The sequence below is a fragment of the Sander vitreus genome, chromosome 8, assembly GCF_031162955.1.
Source record: "Sander vitreus isolate 19-12246 chromosome 8, sanVit1, whole genome shotgun sequence".
NCBI lineage: Eukaryota > Metazoa > Chordata > Actinopteri > Perciformes > Percidae > Sander > Sander vitreus.
This window is the reverse complement of record NC_135862.1, coordinates 8,157,434-8,180,041: the sequence shown is the minus strand read 5'-3', so window position 1 is coordinate 8,180,041 and position 22,608 is coordinate 8,157,434. Positions and strand designations below refer to the sequence as shown.

Sequence of the window (22,608 nt, the reverse complement as noted above, 5' to 3'; positions counted from 1 at the left end):
AACGTGGAAAAAGCCTGGGACATTTTCATGGCCGTAGTTGATCGTAGGCTAGACCTGTCCAGTGTTGAATCGATCACACAGTTCATGTCTCCTCACATTATCAGAAGGTGAGAATCTAAATTTGGAATGGTAGTAAATAATGAACTCACAAATTTATGGTCGTCCCAATTGGGATCATAGACGGATACCAGGATGACCTGCTTTTCGTATAATGTACTGGTAACAATAACATAGTGACCGTTTGAATCTGTCATTACTTTATCTGAGGTGAAATGAACATTTTTCCAGATTAGTATGGCCGTGCCTCTTGTTTTTACATTGAATTGGGAGTGGAAAGTTTGGTCAATCCAAGGTCACCCCCCTTGGTTACACTAGCCATGATTCAGCGTCCCGCAGTAAGATTGTCAGGTCAGTCTCTAGGAGTAAGCAGCGCACAGTGAGTGGAATCTTCTGTACAGAAACAGCCCAATGTAGAATTAATACACACATAGCACAGTGGTCAGTGGTATTTGAAGGAATTTGAATGAATGCTGTATTGTTTTTAGCTGTGTGAGAGGCATGGCTCTAGGGATGTCGGTCTGTCCATCGGCCCACCACTTTGGTCCAGACTGAAATATCTCAACAACTACCGGATGGATTGACATGCACTTTTGTGCAGACATTTATGATCCCCCAGATCCATTCTAAAGACTTTTTGACTATTTGATGGATTGACATTACATTTTATAGACATATATGGTGCCCAAAGAATTATCACTAGTGATTTTTTTGATCCCTAGACTTTTCTGGTAGCACCACCAGCAGGTAACGTTTTCCCTTATCCTGTGAAACATCTCAACATCTACTGGACGGACTGGCAGAAACTAACTGCCATTTTAACACACAAATGCATACAGAGACAACCTGTAAACTCTTTTTGTTATTCTTGTGTGTGAGTGTTTTCAGGAGTTTTCGTTATGTTTGTGCAGGCGGATTTCAGTGCGAAAGGTCTGTAGCGGGGTCTGTTAAAATTTGAAAGCTCAAATATATTTGAAAAATAAATTATTGAAAGACTTTTCTTAAGTATTTTTTAAAATGTACAGGATTATTTTTTAGCTTGTATGAATATATACAGTAATAATGCACAGTATTTTATTATATGCTAGTTTGCAAACAGAAGAAAATCAGACAATAGTATGTATATATTGTAACAAAATGTCCAAAAGAATTACTTTCACTAAGTGTGTAAAAACAGAATGAAAGAAAGAGAGAGAGAGAATTAAGGCAAATCCATTATCCAGGTCCACGGGTCAAGAGGTGAGGTACACGCCACAGGCCACATTCCCGTACCAGCAAATCACCCTGTACCCACCATGATGGGTCAACCTTGTTACCATAGCAACCTAAATGTCAGGGGACAGCGGAGAGGAGGGGAACCAAAGTTGGTGGGCAGCCCAGGTACTGTATGTCTTCTCTCCTTTCTGAAGAACTATGAGTGTGCACACTTACAACAAGTCTTTAAGGAGACCTTATGTACTGGAACTATTTCTTAGTTAACAACAGCTGAGCGCAGTGACTGTGCACAACATCCAGCAGTGCAGCCATTTCTGACATTTATTATTCAGTGTTTTTGCAGCAGCTGTATCTGAGAGGTGCTGATTCAACTGAATGTTTTTTAATGTCAATAAAATGTTATCGCACTGAGTTATATTATATGATGAATCTAGTGTTTTTGTTTGTATAACACCTCTGAAACTGTATTGGCAAAAATATAATATAATCGTAAGGTTTTATATGTTATATGCTATTATTTGGACTGTTTTACATTCTGCATCTCTCATGTAATGTCCACGCAAAGTTATTTGCCTGTAACACTGTAATATTAAAACTGCAAATACCAGTGTTAAAAAGGCTACATTGATTTGTTTGCATGATTGCTGTGTGACAAACACATATTCTTGGATGTGACACTGCCCTGAGGAATTACTACAAATAAACCTTAATCAGTTTAACTAATTATTTTGGTAACTGCAGGTAAAAGCAATATAATGATTACTGTTAGCTTGCTAACTTGGTTAGCATTGGCTTGCTGGCTAAAAAACAAAATCCCCCCCACATTTCATTAAATACAGTAGATATATATATATATATAGTTCATATTTAGGAAAGTCAATGCAGTAAGCAGTATATGGATAACTAGCATCACTCACTGGTGTAATTTTATAAAGAGAGGTAGCTTTAGTTCTGTTTAAAAATACATAAGACGGCAACAGAGACAACGTTGGTGTAAATCATAAACACAACATCCTCTCGGGGTTGGCAGGGTTCCCCTACCCTCCCTCTCTTGACACTGAGTCAGTAAGAAACGATAGGGACAACAAGGTTATTTATAGACTGAGACTTGGAGACTGGGAAGGATTCCCATCCAGGAACACTGTATCTGTTTACACTGCACAACCACATGCATCCACAGATAAAAGACATTTTTAGTGTCACAGATAGTAAATAATGATTTTTTCCTGTGACTTTTTGTTTTTCATTTGAATTCAGAAAGAATCTAGATGTGTCTAAGATCATATCTACTACATTTAAGTTGATGCACAAGACCTTAAGTAAGCAATGTATCAAGTCTCTGTTAAATGTGGTGTTTTGATAATTATTGATTATATACTTGAATTGCAGTTTGTTTGAACTTGGGTTGCTGTTACTACCATCCCGATTTTGGGTGAACACAACTTTGTCAGGGGCGCATGGGTGATGAGGGGGTAAAAAAAAACCCGGGCTTTGATTCCTGGTAGCTGTACCCCCATCTGTGCCAGGCAGTCCAAAAAAAACACCACCAGTTTGCAGGTGGGTAGCCGGTAAGAGTTCCTGTCCTTTAGTTTTATGTAAAGCACTTAGAATTGCATTGTTGATTAAATGTGCTATATAAATAAAGCTGCCTTGCCTTGCCTTGTCTCTGCACTACAGATTCCTAAAACTGTTCATAAGAGAAACATTACACAGACTTAAATAAATGAATATGAGTCTACATGTCTTCATTAGACAGATTTATTTCCAGTGTAACTGTGACCAATGAACTGCTGATAAGAAGCTGCTGTTAGTAGACCCACAGCTGTGACTTTCTGGTTTCAGGATTGTCTTTTGAAATACTTCCTCGTCTATAGCAATAAACAAGGAAGTATCCTTTTCAACAGTTTGTGTAGTTACCACATTGGCGGTGCATTACAATCAGCTGTTATGTTCTCAAGATGCCACTAATGATGTTCCTGTTAACATGAGATTAGTGCCAGCCGCTATAATTCACACAGGAAAGATGTGACCTCACAGGCTAGGGGGCGGATATTGGAAACAGTAGGAGAGACGCATTAAGACCAACTGAGTTCATGTTTTCCATTAAATTCAAACTTAGAACAAGGCATTCAAATGAAAACATTAAAGATTGACACATGAAATAATAGGGCTTTTACTTTTAAAAGCCCTTTCCGCTTTAAGATTATTGTAAGGCTTATTAGTTCTGATAAATTGTATCCATCTATAAACTACATTCCTTGATAAAAAAAAGATACATGTTGCAAATACAGATTTTTTAAGTCATCATCTTTACATTGCAAAAATAGTATTGTACACTTAGCGTTATGTAGAAAAGAACCCCTAATGTACAAAATAGGCTAAATTGTAGGTTATAGGAAGGCAAATATTTGTTTTGTCCGACAGTCACAGTAAACATGTTTATTCAAACTTGTACAAAAGACACAGACAATGACTGTGATGGAGGAGGGGTGAAGGATGGAAGAGAGGAGGAAGTTGTACTTGTGACTCTTTGTAAGTCCTAATAAGCAATGTAAGTATTAGGTAAAAGACAGTGATGTATCTTATGTCCAGCAGCCGGTCTTAAGTTAATACATTTAGAGTGAGACACACACATCTATTATCTCTCTCAGAGGTCGACCAGAGAGAGGCAGCTGCAATATTAGCTGAACCAATAAGACAACTTGACCAAGCCGGATAAAGGAGAGTTGAAAAGGTGACAGAAGACAGGGATGGAGAGGTGAAGATGAAGAGGCTAATAGGTGAAGAAGGAGAGAAGGAGGAAGCACAGTAAAGGAGAGTGAACTGAAGCCCAGGGGAGGGGAGGGGAGGGAAGGGGAGGGGAATGGAGCTGGGAGGGTAAAGTGAATCGGTCAACTCGTTCCCAGAGAAGCTTCCCAGAAAATCACAGCATGACTTCAGGCTGCACTTTTAGGACACACACACACACACACACACACACACACACACACACACACACACACACACACACACACACACACACACACACACACACACACACACACACACACACACACACACACACACACACACACACACACACACACACACACACACAAATATAAGTGTATACTCTTAAAGTTTACAGTTGGATGTGTACATTTGGACATACAGACAATGTCTCACAGACTCACTCATTCATACACTCCATGGATGAAGACACAAGTCAGTTTAGGTTTCCCAGAATGCAAAAGTGACAGTCTCCAGTGCTGAGCTGTTACTGAGCTGCAAACATCCTGCCTAAACAACTCAGAAACTCATGGACTGGTCTCATCTAAATGGACACTGCCATTTAACTTTTTGACAATGTGTTTAACTTTAGGGTTTAGCCCTACCAAGAAAAACATGGGTTTGCTGCACTTCATACAACCAGAATGTATTACTGTTTAAACACCTGAAGCTTTTCAGTAATACCAACATTACAGCTTGGTCAAGACTGGCCCTCACAGTACAACTATGGACTTCTGGGAAAATATTCTCCTGTAATGGCCAATTGTTATTAAACTATTAAACTGTGATATGTGGCATCGCCCATCCTTTTAGCAAAACAAAGTAGCACAAACTATGAAAAAGTGTTACTTATGGTAGCAAATTCAGTAATTGTGACGAGGCTTCAAATTCAGGTTGTGACATTTGATACATGTAATTTCTGCTTTTCTCTGCAGTATTTAACTATCCCTTTACACTGTTCAGTTTTTAACCAAGAAAAAGTTGAATGAGATTAAAGCTCTATGTGATCGATAACTTGCCACAATAGCGACACGCTGGACAATAAATTAAAATTCTCAACTCCAGCATGTTGCATTTCTTGACATCAAAGATAATGGTGGATCGAGAAATGCACTGTTGTACTTTAGCTAAATGCTAACATGCTCAAAATGACAATCTCAACATGCTAATTGTTGAGATTTGTTGTGATTTAGCATGTTCACGATCTTAGTTTAGTGTTTTAGCATGCAAATATTTGCTAATTATCACAAAACACAAAGTACAGCTGAGGCTGTTAGGAATGTCACTAGTTTTGCAGGTATTTTATTTTCAGAAACCTATTATGATCTGGTGATGGCGCAGGAAGAAACATCAAGGGATCTCCAAAAGGATTACAATTCATCTTAAAGGGGAGATGCATGTCTGTACTACATTTCAGGGCAATCCAGTTGTCAAGACATTTCACTAAAAAACTAAAATCTGAACTGCATGATGGTGCGAGAGGAAAATTCAGGGAGTCGACAAAGTCATTAGGATACACCCTCTGGGAATCATGACAATTCACCTCATATTTGTTCAAATATTTCAGTCTGGACCAAAGTGGTGAACTGACTAGTGTGGCTCATAAAAATGCATCACTTACTTCCTATGTGACACTACAGATTTACCAGCACACCACAGATCTGAATAGGCTATTCTAAACAGTCTAAATTCAAGCTAAATGGTCTTTTCACTGGTTAAAATACTACTATCAAAAAATACTCATGTATAGCTATGAAAGTGCCAGTTCAACAGTTCAGAGGCTTATTATTCTACAGTATATTCAACACATTGTGCCATATTCAAAAATAGGCTCAACATGATCAAACAGCTGTCATTAATTAAAAATCATTATGCAAGTCAGTTTGTTACTTTACTATAACATTATGTTGTCACTGTTGCACCTGTACTTAATATACATGATTATATATTCCCCACTGGATTAATTCCAATATCGTTGTGAATCAGGACTTTATAATGCCATGCAACCTATCTAGAGCTCTGTAATCAAACACAGTTATTCAGTTTACAGTTTACTGTCTGCTAATCTGAGACTTCAGAGGCTGGTGGCTGGAGATCAGATGGCCAAAGTAAACAGCATGGACAGGAACGTCGCTGGACTGATGCCTAATTAGATGTAACCATACAGTGGCTCCAGTGGCTCCAGAGACAGCTATAAAGGAGTTAGCAGCAACCACAGCTTTGATGCAGCTCCCGTAAACCCAAATGTTTTCTGCTCTGCACAACAGGTGTCAGGATCTGCAACAACCAAACAGTGGCTAATACAGGAATGCCTGGCAGCTTGTTAGTTAGCCATCGTGTCACATGCCAAATTCCTTTCTGGGCAGAGTGGAAAACATCAACAATAACAAGACAGAGCTGGGCAAGTGCTTGCAGATACAAGAAGACAATCTGATTCTGAATATTCCGAAAATGTATATTTCTTTTGGTTCACATCAGGGCAGCGGAACAAGCTACAGCATACAGGTACTGTAGGTTTATTAGAGCTTTTCCTATAACAACAGCTGCCTGCTTGATGAGACCCGAGAGACTGAACAACAACGTTGCAGGCCGTAAAACTGAAACAATAAGCCTAAAGACGTTAAAATGCTCCCTCACAGTCAATCATTTTACACTAAGTGACACCTTTGATATAAGACATAGTATTTGATCCTTCATGATATAAAAATATTGATTAGTGCAGCTTTAAAATATTTGATATAGAATAAACAGCACACTACAATAAAAGAAAATGTGTTGAGTCGCTGTGAATCATTGAGGAGCAATGAAAGCTGCAGGTGTACACTAGACAATTTAATGACCTTCTTTTACAAATATTAAGGACCTTTAGTTTTTTTCTTCCTATTTTTACTATAATTATTTTGATTATTATTTAACCAGAACAACCTGTGATCAGTGAGCAGGTGCAAGATTTGCAACAGAACATTTCTAAAAAACAAATACGCTGGCCCCAATGACTTGAACAGAAGGCGCTGTGACAAAATGTAATCAAATGTTCAGCCCAGACCTATTTCCCGTTCAGCGGTGTGACGTTCTCGTCTGGTACAAAATGTCCCAATCAGTGCCTCTGGAGGCCCAACATGAAGGAGCCAGTAAAAGTCGGCCACAGCATGGCACATTTCTTAGCTGCACTGCACCAACAAAAGGCCTATGACCTATTACACAACCTGCTGCACTCACTGTGGGTCTTCCTCATTAGCTGACCCCCTTCACACACACACACACACACACACACACACACACACAGGGTCTTGCTGACCCTATTACACAGTATGAGTCCCCGAATCCCCTTTTATATATACAAAAATACATCCTGTAGTCTACTATTCTGTCATGTGTAACCTAAGCTGTTTGCTCAGTAATAATGGAAAAGTGTGTGTCAGGTATATAATTCTTTTCAGACAGTTTGGGGAAAGATTGCGGCTGACATGTACAGTAAGACATAACACATCAGCAGACCAAAGTAAGGCAAGAGTCAGATGGGGCAACCAAAGAAGTTGTCATGGTTACAGTAAGTGCTGTACTGATGGAAAGGCACTTGAAAAATTGAGGCTGCAGTGAGTTACAGTATCTTGTTGGTGTTGAGTGGTGTTTAGTTTGAACAGTACACACTTCGGTGGTCTTAACTTACAGTAACTTAACACTAAATACACTTTTTTTTAGAATGTGAATTATAATATATGTGCCGTCACTTTAATATACTATCAACTGAACCTGGCCCTAGTCTATAATGTTCATTGCAACAGTAATTATTTGCCTTTTTCTAGAAAAATAAAGTTGCCTTGTGGATAAGAAAAAAGTTAGCAGTAGTATTATTACTTGTCAGTCAGTGGTCTACAGTGTTTGGGGCAAATAAAGGCTACATCCTCCCTACCCTTATTTACTCTCCATTCCCTCTGCATCTGCTGAAGCCTCACTAAGCTAAGCTAGCAGATCAAACAAATACACCTCTGAACCACCATCTTGGCTATCAATGAAGGTGGAGACTGAAGTCACTGTTTTCCCCCCAGTTCAACTGACTGGTAGGGAAGTGTGACATTCTGTGTGTGGCAAGCTAATTATATCATATAGGAATGATCTTTAGTCTTTATTCCATTTGACTTTTTCTGCCTTTATTGTGCCAGTCTTGGCTGTTAAAACCCCCATTTACAACATCTTTATTGGAATTGCAGGGCAATTTTTTCTACTAGAACAAACTGTTACAAAAGGCTTCAATATCAAAACAATCTTCCCATCTTCCAGCAGTCGGGAAGAAACAGTTGAGTCAGGCCTATCTATATATCTACCACAGGATTGTTTTGCCATGAAGAACCTTCAGATGGGAGCAATCCATATGACACAAACAACTATTAATAAACTGCATAGAGGGTATGATTGGACTTGCACTACCAAGTTGATATTACAAGGCCAGTGACCTAATGTCTATATATAATAGCATATACCATATCATCAGGAATCACCCAGAGGAGTGGGTTCAGTGATTTGACACTTGATTGAATTTGTGATCCTTTATTTCCACAATAATAATAAACAAAATTGTTAATTATACAGAAAACTGAAGCTTGAAGGAAACAATTACCAGAATTCTGGCAAAAAAGAAGCTCATCCATATTAAGCCTGCTTGTTGCAACAGCCATATTTGCTGGGACTACTGAACTCACTGGGACTGGGACTCACTGAAAGCTACATTAGGATACTTTCTCACACTTAGCCAATGCTACAAATGACCCATGCCTGTTTTGTCATCATGCATGGATCTTCTAAGAGTGTGTGTGTGTGTGTGTGTGTGTGTGTGTGTGTGTGTGAGAGAGTGAGTGTAAAACTTTCAAAAAGGGTAGTTATCAAATAGAATTCTTAGTCATTTTGTCAGTATATTAGGCAATCTTAAAACTGTCAGGTGAAGTACTGTCTCTCAAGCTTCTGTGTCCCACAGACATCAGTAGAAGCTTGGTATCTTCCCTGGTGATGCTGTGTTTGGTCTGTCTACTCAATCTTCACTTTTTGCCTAGCCGTCATTGGAAACTGTTTGGAAAAATGCATGGCAGGTGATTGGATGAAGCATCTGTCTATCACCGTCTATCACAAGCTAACTTCAACCAAAAAAAGAAGCCAGTGTGAAGCATTACTTGAAGCCTAACAAGATGGATTTTCGCATGATCTCTTGTAATCGCGAGAATCTAGCTGCCGTACAAGGTAAGGGAAAGGCCTCAAGCAACATTAAAAGTAACAGTTAGCACTTTCACCTTACTGTTTCAATTTAAATTGAATGTGTTGGATAGAGCCAAAAAGATAAAAAAACAGGACTGTCCTAATACTTTCTGACTGCATTGTGGCACATGATTTTAATAAAAACACAATATGAAATGAAGAATTGTTTTCCATTAAACAACCTTATTACATAATTTAGATATAGTTACAAGAATGGTTGCATGATCTCTCTAGACTCTAGATCAGGGGTCACCAACCTTTTTGAAACTGAGAGCTACTTCATGGGTCACTGAGTCATACGAAGGGCTACCAGTTTGATACACTCTTCTGAAATAACAAATTTGCTCAGTTTGCCTTTAGTTATATATGATTATTAATGATTAATGATAGTCATCTATGTGAAGACACTGATCACGTTAATGATTTCTCATTATCAATAATTATCAACAATGACTTAACAAGGTGGGAAACAGATAATATCAATATTCAATTTTCATTTTTAGAACAGGCCTGAGGGCTACTCATGTGGTCCTTGGGGGCTACCTGGTGCCTGCGGGCACTGTGTTGGTGACCCCTGCTCTAGATCCTTGAGAGAACTTTTCATTGTTCCCTGTATTTTACCAACATTATGCACAGATTGCAGTATATTTTCATCACAAATGTCCTATCACAACGTTGTATTTTGTTTGAACTTGCCTGTCCCATAAAATGTTTAGTGCTACTAAGAATGAAGTGTTTGAAATTCAATGTTATGTATAAGACACGCTATGCTTAATTGACAAAAATCAGTTTTTTGGAACACAGGACACAATAGAAGAGAATTCAGAGAAGTAATTGTTTATTTCAGAACCACAGCAATGAAGAACACCTCTTGCATCTCTTTAGTGTTACAAAATAAACAGAATATCATATCATATCATATCATTTAAAGTAGTGTGTATCCCCCTTAATACATATATTTTCCTCAATTTAATTTTAGATGTTATGTTGGACCCAAAGAACCCAAAGTCGTTTTTTCCATAAAAAGTAGCTGTGGTAATCTGCCCAAATGACAACAGTGTAAGTATTGATGCCCAATCTAACACACTATTGTTGTGTTTGAACAAAATCAATAAAGAACTTGCCAGGAGGTAAATGCAGAAACCAAAAAGCCATAACAACAACACTGTTTAGTGGTTCTCTTTCTTTAGTTTATTATGTTTATTTCAGGCTGTTAAAGGTCCTTTTCATGGCTGTGGGATTCGTCTGTACCTTTACCACTATATGCCATTGTTAACATATGCTATAGCAACCATAGCCATTAGAATTAGTTTTTGTTTTATGTCTCTAGGTTTTTTTGTAGCATATGCATGGCCTTCTTGATTTAGTTTGCATTGTGTGATGTCTTTTGATCAACAACAACGTTTTGTGTAAACAATAAATCATTCAATCCAAAAAAAATAATTGCAAATTAAATAATAAAATGGGTATGCAAGTAATTTGACTTGGTTACCTGTTACCTGGGCAGCGCTGTCCTGTTTTCCTGTTATCAAGTACACATTTTATCCACAGTATATGTTGTGTTTCAGTTGAAAATGCAACTATGTTACTTGTTTTGTTAACAAAAACCTTACACTTTATCAAAACGCTTGTGTAAGCTCAACTTAGATTAACTTTAACGATTCTGGGTTATGATATATTAGAGGTTTTAAAAAAAACTGAACTACCTCTGTGAGGGACTGATTAGACGAATCTTGTTCAACAGGGACATTAACTTATTCCAGTCCTGATGGAGCTGTAATTGGCCTAAGTGGTGACTTTACTTTTCCTTTTTCTATAAAAAGGAAAGGAACAAGTAAACTATGATTTCTACAAAATAAACAAGGCAGGAAATAATTTACATTTTAGGCATTTCACCAAAAGTCACATCGACAGTGACATGCTGTACAGTCAACGGGACCTTGTCTTTCATAAAGACACTTTTCATAACATGTCATTTGGGTCAAAATGTGAGTTTGCCATGTAAACCAAAGAATTATTGGCTGAAATGAACAGAAACAGCTCTCTGTGCTGAACAAATAAATAAAGTCAAAGTCATATGCAGGGCTGAGGTTTTATCCAGCCAGTAAACCTTCATTATCACCTATTCTTTTGTTTAGCTTCTCTGAAAACACGGACATCAGATAATCACCACTGGTCACGACTGCAGTCACATTATGGTTCAATTCAGACAGAGCAGCAAATCTCGCTGTTATTCATACTGTGGCTTGTAACTGAGTGATGTGTTTACAAGACGTGTTTCAAACAGCTGAAATGACTCAGTGACGTTCACACACACGACAAAATCTCGTAGCTTAAGCCTTGTTCACACTCCAACCATCACATCCAGCATTGTGTGGATCAGTATTTGAAAACACTTGTTTCCTGAGCCCTCAGTACCTGACTCTGAGGGAAGTTTACGGTTGGCTGGGTGTGAATCGCAGCTTGGTCCCTGGCCTGTGGCCCTCTGGCTCTGGGTACATAGTTCTGAAGGTCAAGTTGATGCGCGGGCCTCGGTCATGGTACTCTTTAGCCACTTGATGCTGGTGGAGAAAGATAAAAGACGAATTTCACATTTACACGTCAAATATCTACGTGTTGGTCTTTTATCCAGAAAGACTTATATAAAGTTAGGAGGTAGTGGCTTAGAGCCTCTACATTCTCATGGGCAAGTGGCTATTAACAGACATACTGGATGCTATTAGGGATCCAACCTGTAACCAGCTGAAGAATGAACATGTCAGGTCATTAGTTTTTTTTTTGTCATTGTTATTGTCGTTTTATTTTCAGGTTTTGTAACTTCTAACCCTATTGATTCCTTATCCAATTTGATAATGCTTTACCAAGTCCAGCAATACCTTGATTTTTTGTTCTATGGTCATTAACATCGTCAACATTTCTTATCTGTGCAGGCTGTGCAGTATTTGTTAATATTGACAATTTGAAATTGTATTTACATTGTAATGACAACATTTATCAATTATAATTCTCAATTCAAAATAAAACATTAAATATATAGATTTCAGCCACAAAATATATTCTAATCTATGTGGTAAAAACTAAAGTAAAAAGAAAAAAAAGAAGCTGTTGTTATCTGTCTAAAACACTGACTCATATACTCATGCAACTAAGATTAGAAAAACAAACAGATATGAGAACACAAGACAAGATTAACATTTTCAGGACTTTCCTAAACATAGGCTTATTTTTGGTTTTTGTTGTTGACCTCTGTACTACATACACAGGTGAACCAGAAAATGTGAAAACAGACAACATTATTTTCTTACTATTTCACACATGGGGTAAAAGGCAAAAACAATGCTGTAACTCATTTATGTCTGGACTGTTGTCATACACACTCCTCCTTCCCCTACATCTCAAAAGGAGGGGAAAGGTTTGCTTATCCACAACAGTGTCAAAAGAAAGAGAGTCCAGAACACGCAGACATAAACCCTGTATCCTTTTTCAAACAAATGAAGTACTTTAGCAGAATTGACACGTTTAGTTAAATATTTAGCACTCACTTCCAACCCTCTCTAGCTGAGCCAGGAGGTTTTATTAGGCACACCAGGACTGTGCTGACAGAGAAGGTATTAATGGATGGTGTGATCTTCTTTCCCTGGCAAGATCTTTAAAGGAGAGATGAAACCTTTGTTGAGATACTCAGGGAGGCGTCGCCATAAACCACCTGTGACCTTCTCCCTTTACTTGCTCAAACTCCCTCTCTTTATTCTCCCTCGTCCCCTTTGTTATTCTTTCACTCCTTTTAATTTGCACTTACATTTCATCCTGACTTGCTAGATTGTTTTAACACAAGAGATACAACTATGATAATCTTTCTAGCAGTATCGCTCTTAAAAATGTTTTACATTTCAAATGAATTTGACTCACCTTGTGAATCAGACATATGGGTTTTTTTTTAATTTTTTTTTTTTTTTTATTCCGGTGCCATTTTATTTGACATTAAAGGGATAGTTTGGATATATTGAAAAAAACAAAACAAAAACATTATCAGTTCAAGTGTATGCTATGTTTAGAATATGTTCACCGCTTAACCTTGCTGCCAGACAACCCTTTCTGACAGGGAAGTGAAACCATTATATCCATCTTTGCTCTCTTCAAAGCCACCAGACTCCTTAGACAAAAACAGCAATTTTACCTTGCAGAACACGGGAGTTGCTGGTCTACGGCTGCCTCGATCGGTTGTTTTTTGAGAATTTTTTTGTGTTATTGTGGGACTTTGGTGAATCTGAACTCCTTTCAAACACAGAAGTACTATCTCTTAAAGTGTTCACAGCATTCCTCTTACGCACAACTGTTTTGTTATGCATCCTTTATTCTGTAAAAAGTTTTTTAAAAAAAGTTAAAGCTAAATGACCTTTTTCACACACAAGTGGAGCTTTTATTTATTTTTCCAAAGGCTGAAAACATTCAGTCAATATTAAATTCAAACTATTGTAATATGACATAATGTCACTGCTGTGTACAGCCCAATGCTTTTAACAGAAACCAGCTACACACTCAAACACTCTATTACACACACAAAGACTTTTCATCCTCTTTCATGCTCTCATATAAACCTGGCAGCTGTCCCTGATTGTAAAACAAATGACCCTCATTATGCTGACGCTTCGCTATTCTTTCAGGGCCACTCCATCCATCTTCGCTGTCTGTCGGTCAGGGGAGGAATCTGAGCACCACAGGTCTATTCTCTCACGTGTGTTGAATCGGAAGCACTTACCCACACACACAGTCACAAATGCACAAAACAAACACGAGCCGTCTTCACCTGGCTGAGGCAGATGAGGTTTTTAGTGCATGACTATTTACTACATGTAAATGTCTAAGGTTACATGAGGAAACAGATTTTATCCAGGTTACTGTTTTAATCATAGTTAAGGATAGCTTTGTGCAACGTCTTACAACTACTTCTGCAATGATTAAAAACATCAGGCAGGTACCAGAGAGTACAGAAATTAGCAAAGTTATTTTTTTACCTCCGCCGAGGAGTATGTATATTAGGAGTTATGTTTCCAGCTCAGTTTGTTTGTATGTCTGTCTGTCAGGAGGATTATGGAAAACTATTGGCCTGATTTTATTGAAACTTTGGTGGAAGGGTGGAGCAAGCGCCAAGATAGAACTCATAAAATTGTGAAGCAGATTCATATCACGGGGCGGATACACATATAATCTTTTCACTTTTGTTAGCATTGCGAGAAAGGGCATTTGTGCTGCAATCATGCGGTGACGGAATATACAGAAAAATAAGTTCCTGACTGGGAAATTTTACATTGTCGGATAGGGCGTGCCTCCGAGTGCCCTTCTAGTTTGTTGTTATTATTTACTGGAGTGTTTTCTTTGACAGTAAATATGTCATAATGTTAGATACAATTACTGTTACAGTGCCTTAAAGTAATATTACATAACTTCTACATTGCGGTTTCACTATTCTGTATTTCTAAGTAATGAAATACAACCATTAACAATATTATTAATTATATGATAAAAGCATTTCATTTGGTTTCCAACATGTGGTGGGAGGTAGGTTGTTTTCTTGAGAAGTTTATTTGACAGAAGTTAGCGCAAGGAGTAACTGCTACATTAAATATTAGAAACAAGACATACATTAATGCTCAAGTTGTTTGATTGACAAGTAAACTTTGGGAACAAAGTTTCCAAAGAAAAAAAGAAAAGAAAAACAAACAAAACAAAACAAGTATCTTCCAATGCTTTTAAAGCACTCTATTTAATTTCTGCCTGATTCAATCCGTCCTTGTGTTCAGCGGCTGGCGTTTTTATGAGTGGCCATTTTGCCTGCATGGGGCCTTGCATTTGATTGGTGGAGCCTACCTGCCAGTCGTCTTGTGTGGTTCCATCCATCACCAAAAGTGTCCCGTGACTCAGAGGAACCCGAATCCGCTCCACATAAGTGTAGTCCCCATTTTCCTCCTAAACACATGAACATAAAGACAGTAAAGCACAATGTATAAACACACACACACACACACACACACACACACACACACACACACACACACACACACACACACACAGAGTACTTTCACATGAATAACATTAACCCACAAAGGAGAACAAAAAGCCACAAAGTTGTAGGCACATTTTGTTACCTGCAAATTACAACTAAACGCCACTACATCATAACCAATGAAGCCTGCCTCCTAAGAAGTGTATACTTTAACACTTAAAATATCAGACAACTATTAAACACAGGCCTCTAAATACTCTGCTGAGTCTAAACACAATACCTGACTTAAGCCTTCCCCTCTGTGTCCAGTTTTTCACTACCTCACCTTGGCTGCTGTTCTGCACTCCACCACCCTCAGTCACTTCTTCATTTTATTAAGATTTGCACAGCAGTTCCGCTTTATTAAGTAGCGTGCGGTAGAGGCAGGTGAAAGCCTCCTTGACTGTGAGCCAAGTCTTACCAACAAACTAATTCATGAGAAACAGCAAAAGGTCAGAAAGAGTGTCTGCAGGTTTTATCAGGCCAAATCAAATACTTTATGAGACCACTTTAATGAATACTGGGAGCTGGATGAAGAAAAAATAATGAAACAAGACTTTCTTTCTAAATTAACCAAGCCAGCATATAAGCAAATGTAAGAACATTCAGTGCTCAGAGGGATAATATACTTATTGATAATATACTTATTAAGTATCTAAACAACATATGTATTATGCTGTACCTAATCTGAATTAGCCTGGGAAAACCCTGATGAACTTCCAGCAAATTTGAGATTTGCTCTGCAAGTCAGTCCGGCCAAGAGCCCATTCAAGCCCATTTCCAATTTTTTCCAAATCGAGGCACCAATCACAACCGTTGAGGCGGGCTTTACACGATGACGAAAGCGCAGCGATGGCGAGCAGCTTTTTGTTTACATTCAACACGACATGACGGCCACCAAAGCGCAGCAACCCGTTGATGCCGCTGTCGCTGCTACGTCACCCGGATCATTGGTCTGATTGGTTGAAGGACTATCCAATTGCGCCCAGAGGCATTTGAGCGCCATCCGTTGGTGACTCCCCTTTGGAAATGAGCTGGGAATGAACCTTGCCCAGACCCACTCTCAGTTACAACTGAGAAGGGTCTGGTGTCAACCAGGCTAAATCTGAATGTAAGAATGGACACCGATTTCTATGCTCATCATCTCACCGGTGGAGGCTGCTTGCGGAGGCTGAACACTCTGGTGTCGCCGAGACTGACGGAGGCGATGGTGGGCTTGGTACCCAAAGCGGCCTCATTGTCACTGTGCCAGCCGATGCTGTCATGGCCGTCCCGATACAGGTTACACAGCAGTGAGTTGAAGCTGCATCCGCTCACCTGCTCCACTGCCTCGCGAAGGGTTAACAGCAATGGATGCCACTATGAGGCAAAAAAAGAGAATAAGAAAGAGACATAAACTAATGTAGTAAAATAATGAAACAAAATAAAAAATGCATGAAACCACAATTTCAACAAAGAGACAGCATTAAAACAAACAAGACAACAAGCAACAAAATAGTCTAAGAAAAAGATAAAAATGAAAATAAAAAAGCATGATAGTGAGAAATTAAGAAACAAAAAAGAAAAACATGATTGTAAAATAAATGTGTTGTTATCGTCGGTTTTGGGGGCTTGGAGGTTTAATGAGTTTTCAAACCTGTGTGTTAGCAGCCATGGTGGAGCGAGCATATGTATAGGGCAACTCTCCATACCAGCAAGTCAGCCTGGGCTCCTCATATGCCTCACCTGGACCAACACACACAAACAAATACACCTTACCTCAAAAGAACCAGACATTGTGCAGCCTTTATCTGTAGCCATGTACATAGTGATTGCATACAGTTCTCAACATTTTAACCATATTTCCCATAAATCCCTTACTTACAGTCACAAATAGGATGTTATGCATGCTGAGTATTGTAAGATTTTTAATACTGGTGAAAAACTTATCAGAGTTTTAGTACTTACACTAAAACAATACTTCTTTCCATACCATTTTTGGGGAGTTTTTTTCCCCCATTTTATAAAAACTGTTCAATACATTAATCCTAAAGAGTACATTAACACCAGGCTGAACTGCCTCAACCTCTCTGGTTGAACTCTGACCATATCCAGTATCACTGCTGCCTAAATAAAATATAATAAGGAAAAGTTTCCTAATTTAGATCAGAAAATGTCTCACCCATTTTTGATACTATGCTACAGACACATTTCAGTCAATACTCAAGAAGTATTAAGGTCCGATATACAGCCTTAGTGATGATATCTGAAAATTAATGTGGTAGTGATTTATTGATTGATGAATTTAAAAAAAAAGCCATAATGGTGGTACTGCATGTTGCAGCTCATTAACATGATACTCTATTGAGTAACCAGTAGTATATACTCAACCCCTGCAGGCTTTAAATACACTGTAACATTAATAACAGCAGCTGTGGACCAACTCTATATTGCATCAGTAATTGGGTCACAGCAATTTCAATTTCAAAAGAGAATAGATCCAGTCTGTTTTCATAGCTACCTCTTTTTTGCTGAATGACAACTATAAGTAGGGCAGAACGTTGACACAGTTTTGCTCTTAATATATTCCTTTTCCAGCGTGAACCACATGTAAAATGATCATCTGCACCAGAATCTATTTCTAGCAGAAGGTAAAGTAAACATTTAAATCAATCTAAATCTTCCTCTGTTGTTCTTGGTGTATCTTACTCTGGGAACCACAAGATCCCTTCCAAGAACCAATTCTCTGCCATTAGTGTATTTTGGCTAGACCTCTGGTACGAGAACATGGTGAAACCAAAACAAACTACTCAAGCAGCCATCGCTTTTTATGGTGCTGAATTATTCCGGGCCTCTCAAGCTAATACTTATAAATATGTGTGGTCATTTCAACTTTCAAAAGCCTTACCCTTTCCATAAAAAAAAAAAAAAAATGCTATCAGGGGGAAAGGATAAACAAAACCTTAACTCACTCACAGGCTCCAATTTAGAGTCGTGAGCAATGGTCGGAAAAACTAAGTCAAGAGGGTTTTTAAACAAGACAGGACAAATGACAGAGTACATGGGAGAGATGACTGGTGAGGGGTTAACATCCCTTTTCCACTACTTCCTCTTTAACATAAACATCATATGGACTTTGTTGACAAAGTCTCAGGAGTGATGGATTGAGATGACACAACTTTATGATCTGTGTTTGGAAATCATCTTGGTCAATTGTCTTTATACTGCTGTTTGTCTGCTATGAAGCTATTGCAGAGTAACAAACAAGATTGACAAGAGCCAGCTTAGAGAGAGGCTGATTCTGAGGCAAAGTCTGGCTGAAGTTCAACAGGCTCGCTGTATATAGTCTGTCTGGGTACAATGTGTGAGTTCTTTTTTCCTTTTTAAAAGGAAAATGCTGTTTTGCTAAATGAAGCCTTTGCACAACTCTTGCAGTTTTTGCTTTTGTCTTCTCAAATTAGACTCTGCTAATGTGGATGGAGAAAAAAAATCTAGCATGAGTACCAAACAACTACCTATCAATATGCAAATCCAGATGCACACTGAAAATGTGACATATTTTGTTGTTAAAGTAAAACAAATTAATGATTTTGCAGTGTTGGCAGACAGTTATACTCTGTAAGTGCTTTCAAATTTTATACATACCATAAAGATGTCTCAAACATGAGGAAAAGTTCAACACTGCACTATCACGAAACTAGAACACACATGAACCCAACAGCAAGCCAGCTGCAGTTGGGGAACTCTGTTCACCCTCCACCTTACATCATAGGCTCACATTTCACCCCTTCTATACTGCTTATCCTTAAGCCCCTGGTACACACCCTGTCTGTAGTTGGTCTTCTGGGACCAGGGCAGCTCTGCTAACAGCTTACTGAACATCCAGTCAGCCTCTTCTGGGGGAAGAAACCCAGGCAGCAGCCGCAGTCTGGACAGATGGAAAGACAAAACACACACAGACATAGTACATAGAAAATGAAGGTGCCAATATGAAGCATGTAGTTCATATATGTAGCGTTTGTACAGGATAATCCACAATGAGGCACCCTGGTGGCCTATGGGTTTAGGGTAGGCAATCAAAAATACCTGGTTCAAGTCTGGACATAAACCTTTTTCTGTCATCAGAAAGAAAAAAAAAAGGATAGTCAAGAACACATTGGCAGAGGCTTGTGTGCAAATAGTCATACGGACAAATACTCTGCTGGAAATTATTTATTCTGTTTTTATATATATTCATTATATATATACATATTACCCTGTTTTTATCTGCGTTTTTAAAAGGAGCCATGCTCGTAATTTCTTCATGCTTTACATATCTGTGTTTTGCTGAATGACAATAAAAGGAATCTTGAATCTTTCAGCCAAAATACTGGTATAACAGCAGCATAGCTGGTTGTTTACCCACCAGAGTATAAATAAATATAAAATAACCAGCCAAAACGATTTGGCAAATTACGTTTAACCATGTCTCCAGCTAATTTAAATAGCTCACGTTAATGTACTGCGTGAACAGTTAACTTCATTTTATATTATATGTGCAGTTTTCTTTTGCGGGGTGCAAATGTCCCATCAAAACAAGTTTCTTCCCGAGAGCATTTTGCCGAGCCTGTAGAGCCAGCAGCGCTGTGGAGCGCTGTGTAGCAAGGTCTGGCAATGCCAGACTAGTAGAAGCCTGAACCTCAAAATCTTATCCAGCTATGGCTTGGATGCAAAGTAGTCTAAAAGCTAATTCTCATTATTGTTAAGACTAAAAATTAGCAAAAGAGCAATGTGCCTCTTCTTGAGAAATTACTGTAGGTGTTTTGTAGCCACCGCAAATTTAAATCGAAATTGAAATATAAATCTTTCACCTTTTCCTTTTTCTCCTTTTATACTTCTTTCCAAAGCTTATACGTGATTAATCCAGGTAACAGTCACAGCATCAATCACAGAATATCGACTCTAAGGTTCTTATGGCACTGAGCCATTCTTTCCTTGCTCTTGGTTGTCTGTAATATAATGGCACTAGGTATATTAGTCTTGATAAAAGCATCAGCTTAATGCCTTAAAAAAGATTGTCCAGAATGCTATATGTACAGCACACGTTACTACATATTCAGTGTCTATAGTGTCATAGTGGGTAACATACAGTAAGTTAGGCAGTAGGCATGCCATTCATTAAAAGCTTTATACATTGTTGCTTGTGGGATGACTGCCATCTAGTGGACTTAAAACTCAATCACATATTTGTTATCCTCACTAAACACACTGGTATGTTTATGCCCTTATTTTCCATTTGGTTTAAACTTGTTCATCTACACAATTACACTGTACTCACCTGGACACTCCTGATGGCCCATTGCTGATCTCATGATCACCTGCCTGCCTGTCCAGAACAAAATAAATGAATGAAAAAAATGTAAGCCAATGTGTGTGGAGTATACAACCACATAACAAGCAAAAACACCATGAGATAAGAGACAGAAACACAAATAACACAAAAATAAAGTATATCCAGTGAAGATAGAAATGTGTTACTTACTCCATCACATTCTCTGGTGGAACATCTCTAACTGGCTGCAATGTAGAATAGTCAGAACAGAGAAAGAATAAACACTTCCTTATAAGCCATTCGAACAGGCTAATTATCCTAAAATTCAACAGTGATGTTTTATATTTACTTGGTCTACCTTGGTGGGCTGGTGAAACTCAAATGTCTTAGGTGTTTTCTGTGGCCCACATCCCCAAGAACTAGGGGCTGGGTTGACATTTCTGGGTTGTTGGTTGTTTGGGACTGCACCTGGTAAAAAACAAAAAAATAAGAGGTATTCTTATAAAAATAAGTAGTAGTTGTCTATACATCAGGCAGGTTAACAGGACCATGAATGCAGCATCCAGGGATATGAATAAGTAAATATAAAAAATGATCTCATTCAGGGAGTAGCAGGTACAACACAACAGTATATTCATTGATTGGCCCTAAAATTACCTGTTGGTATAGAGGGTTTTGGCAGTTGCTTTGCCCAGGAGCCCTGGACTCTGGCACGCTGACGCTTATCTGACATCACATCTGCGGGTGACCAAGGAAGAAGACCAAGCTTTCATCAATATGGAAACCGATTATCCATAAACTAAGAGAAATACAGAAAGCTAATCAAGCTAGATTTCTCCTAAGAAACCCAGTCACATTTAGTATTTCTTGAACCAAGAGCTTCCTGAGGAATTATGGGAGTCTAGTCTTTCCACAATAAATGATGACAACCCACAAATATTAATTTGCCTTTCTTAACATTTTCATTTAATTTTTTTAAACAGGACAGAACCAAAACCAGATTTAGAGTTATGGCATATCTGCAGCAGTAGGGCTATCACAAATGATTTCTCGAATCGATTCGATTGCAGCAGTGACAAGGACTGAATTGAGAGAATGTCCAGCTTATTATTTGTTTTTTTTCTTTAAGTGCATTTGCTTTAAAGTTTTGTCGTGCTTTGTGATGCTTAGTTTATTATTTTAATGTCATGATATGTATAATGGCTTTCATTTCATTTATGCTGTATTCCACTGCATCAGCTTTGATGTAGTTTGTCTGTCTGATATTTGTCTTCACTGTTTATTTGTTTATTTAAACAAAGAAACATAGCCTGTCCCAAGAGCTGCTGACAAAAATAAGACTTTAGGCTAGATCTTGCACATTATAAATCGCTGCACTGAAAATTAATTATGCTGTTGTTACTGACATTTAGAAAAACAGGATTGGCGATAAATGTACACGTCGCATAATACTACGAACTAGCTAGTAGCATTTGTATTATAATCTACCCTGACTTATTTCTACACTCGCCGAAAGACATGTATTGATTTTGATTTTATTCTGTAATAAAATAAGCAGCAACTTCATCATTTAATAATGAAGGTACTAATTGCTTAGCTTAAATTGCATTTGGGTGCCATGTTTACAGACAACAAAAATCGATAACACATTCTTCACTTAATCGGACAATTTCTGAAGTCAACGGGTATTTCAGCTAAAGGTAAGTGTTAAGCTAGTCTGGCTGATAGCTAGCTATGCTAGCTTAGATAACCTACTTAAAGATAAATAACCATTTTAAGATAACATCCAGTTAACTAACGTTGAATCTTTAAACTAAGATACTTACCAAAATGGCTGCTAAAACGCAACACTACAGCTAAAAAGAAAAGAGACAACTCTACATAAACTAGGGCACCTGTGCTTTGATAGCCATGGCAAGTGTGTTACAAAAAAACAAATCCTACCCGGAACTGAGACGAGTAAATAGGTTCCGCAACTTTATTTGTC

The 22,608-nt window shown here is 38.2% G+C and overlaps 1 protein-coding gene across 3 annotated transcripts; it reads right to left on the bottom strand.

Annotated features, from left to right (window-relative positions):
- Positions 1 to 11,407: 11,407 nt before the first annotated feature.
- alkbh3 (alkB homolog 3, alpha-ketoglutarate dependent dioxygenase) lies at positions 11,408 to 22,557 on the bottom strand. Of its 3 annotated transcripts, none has more exons than XM_078256604.1 (10): positions 22,448 to 22,557; positions 21,279 to 21,420; positions 20,971 to 21,089; positions 20,832 to 20,866; positions 20,628 to 20,675; positions 19,135 to 19,238; positions 16,968 to 17,056; positions 16,481 to 16,690; positions 15,157 to 15,255; positions 11,408 to 11,849 (listed from the first exon to the last, which is right to left on the bottom strand). In XM_078256604.1, exons 2-10 carry the CDS (start codon positions 21,352 to 21,354, stop codon positions 11,724 to 11,726), a joined length of 906 nt encoding a protein of 301 aa, XP_078112730.1. In that variant the 5' UTR covers positions 21,355 to 21,420; positions 22,448 to 22,557; the 3' UTR covers positions 11,408 to 11,723. The 3 variants fall into 3 exon arrangements, with proteins under 3 accessions (XP_078112730.1, XP_078112729.1, XP_078112731.1); XM_078256603.1 differs by having other exon boundaries at positions 21,279 to 21,359; XM_078256605.1 differs by having other exon boundaries at positions 20,980 to 21,089; positions 21,279 to 21,359.
- Between the last annotated feature and the right edge of the window lie 51 nt (positions 22,558 to 22,608).

What these genes read in the sequence shown, in the direction of transcription:
- alkbh3 (XM_078256604.1), bottom strand. Translation starts at nt 21,354, where the DNA reads ATGTCAGATAAGCGTCAGCGTGCCAGAGTCCAGGGCTCCTGGGCAAAG. An exon ending in AAAACCCTCTATACCAACAG is followed by an intron (nt 21,090 to 21,278) that starts GTAATTTTAGGG and finishes GTTTTTTACCAG; the next exon opens with GTGCAGTCCCAAACAACCAA. An exon ending in CCATGGCTGCTAACACACAG is followed by an intron (nt 16,691 to 16,967) that starts GTTTGAAAACTC and finishes TTTGCCTCATAG; the next exon opens with TGGCATCCATTGCTGTTAAC.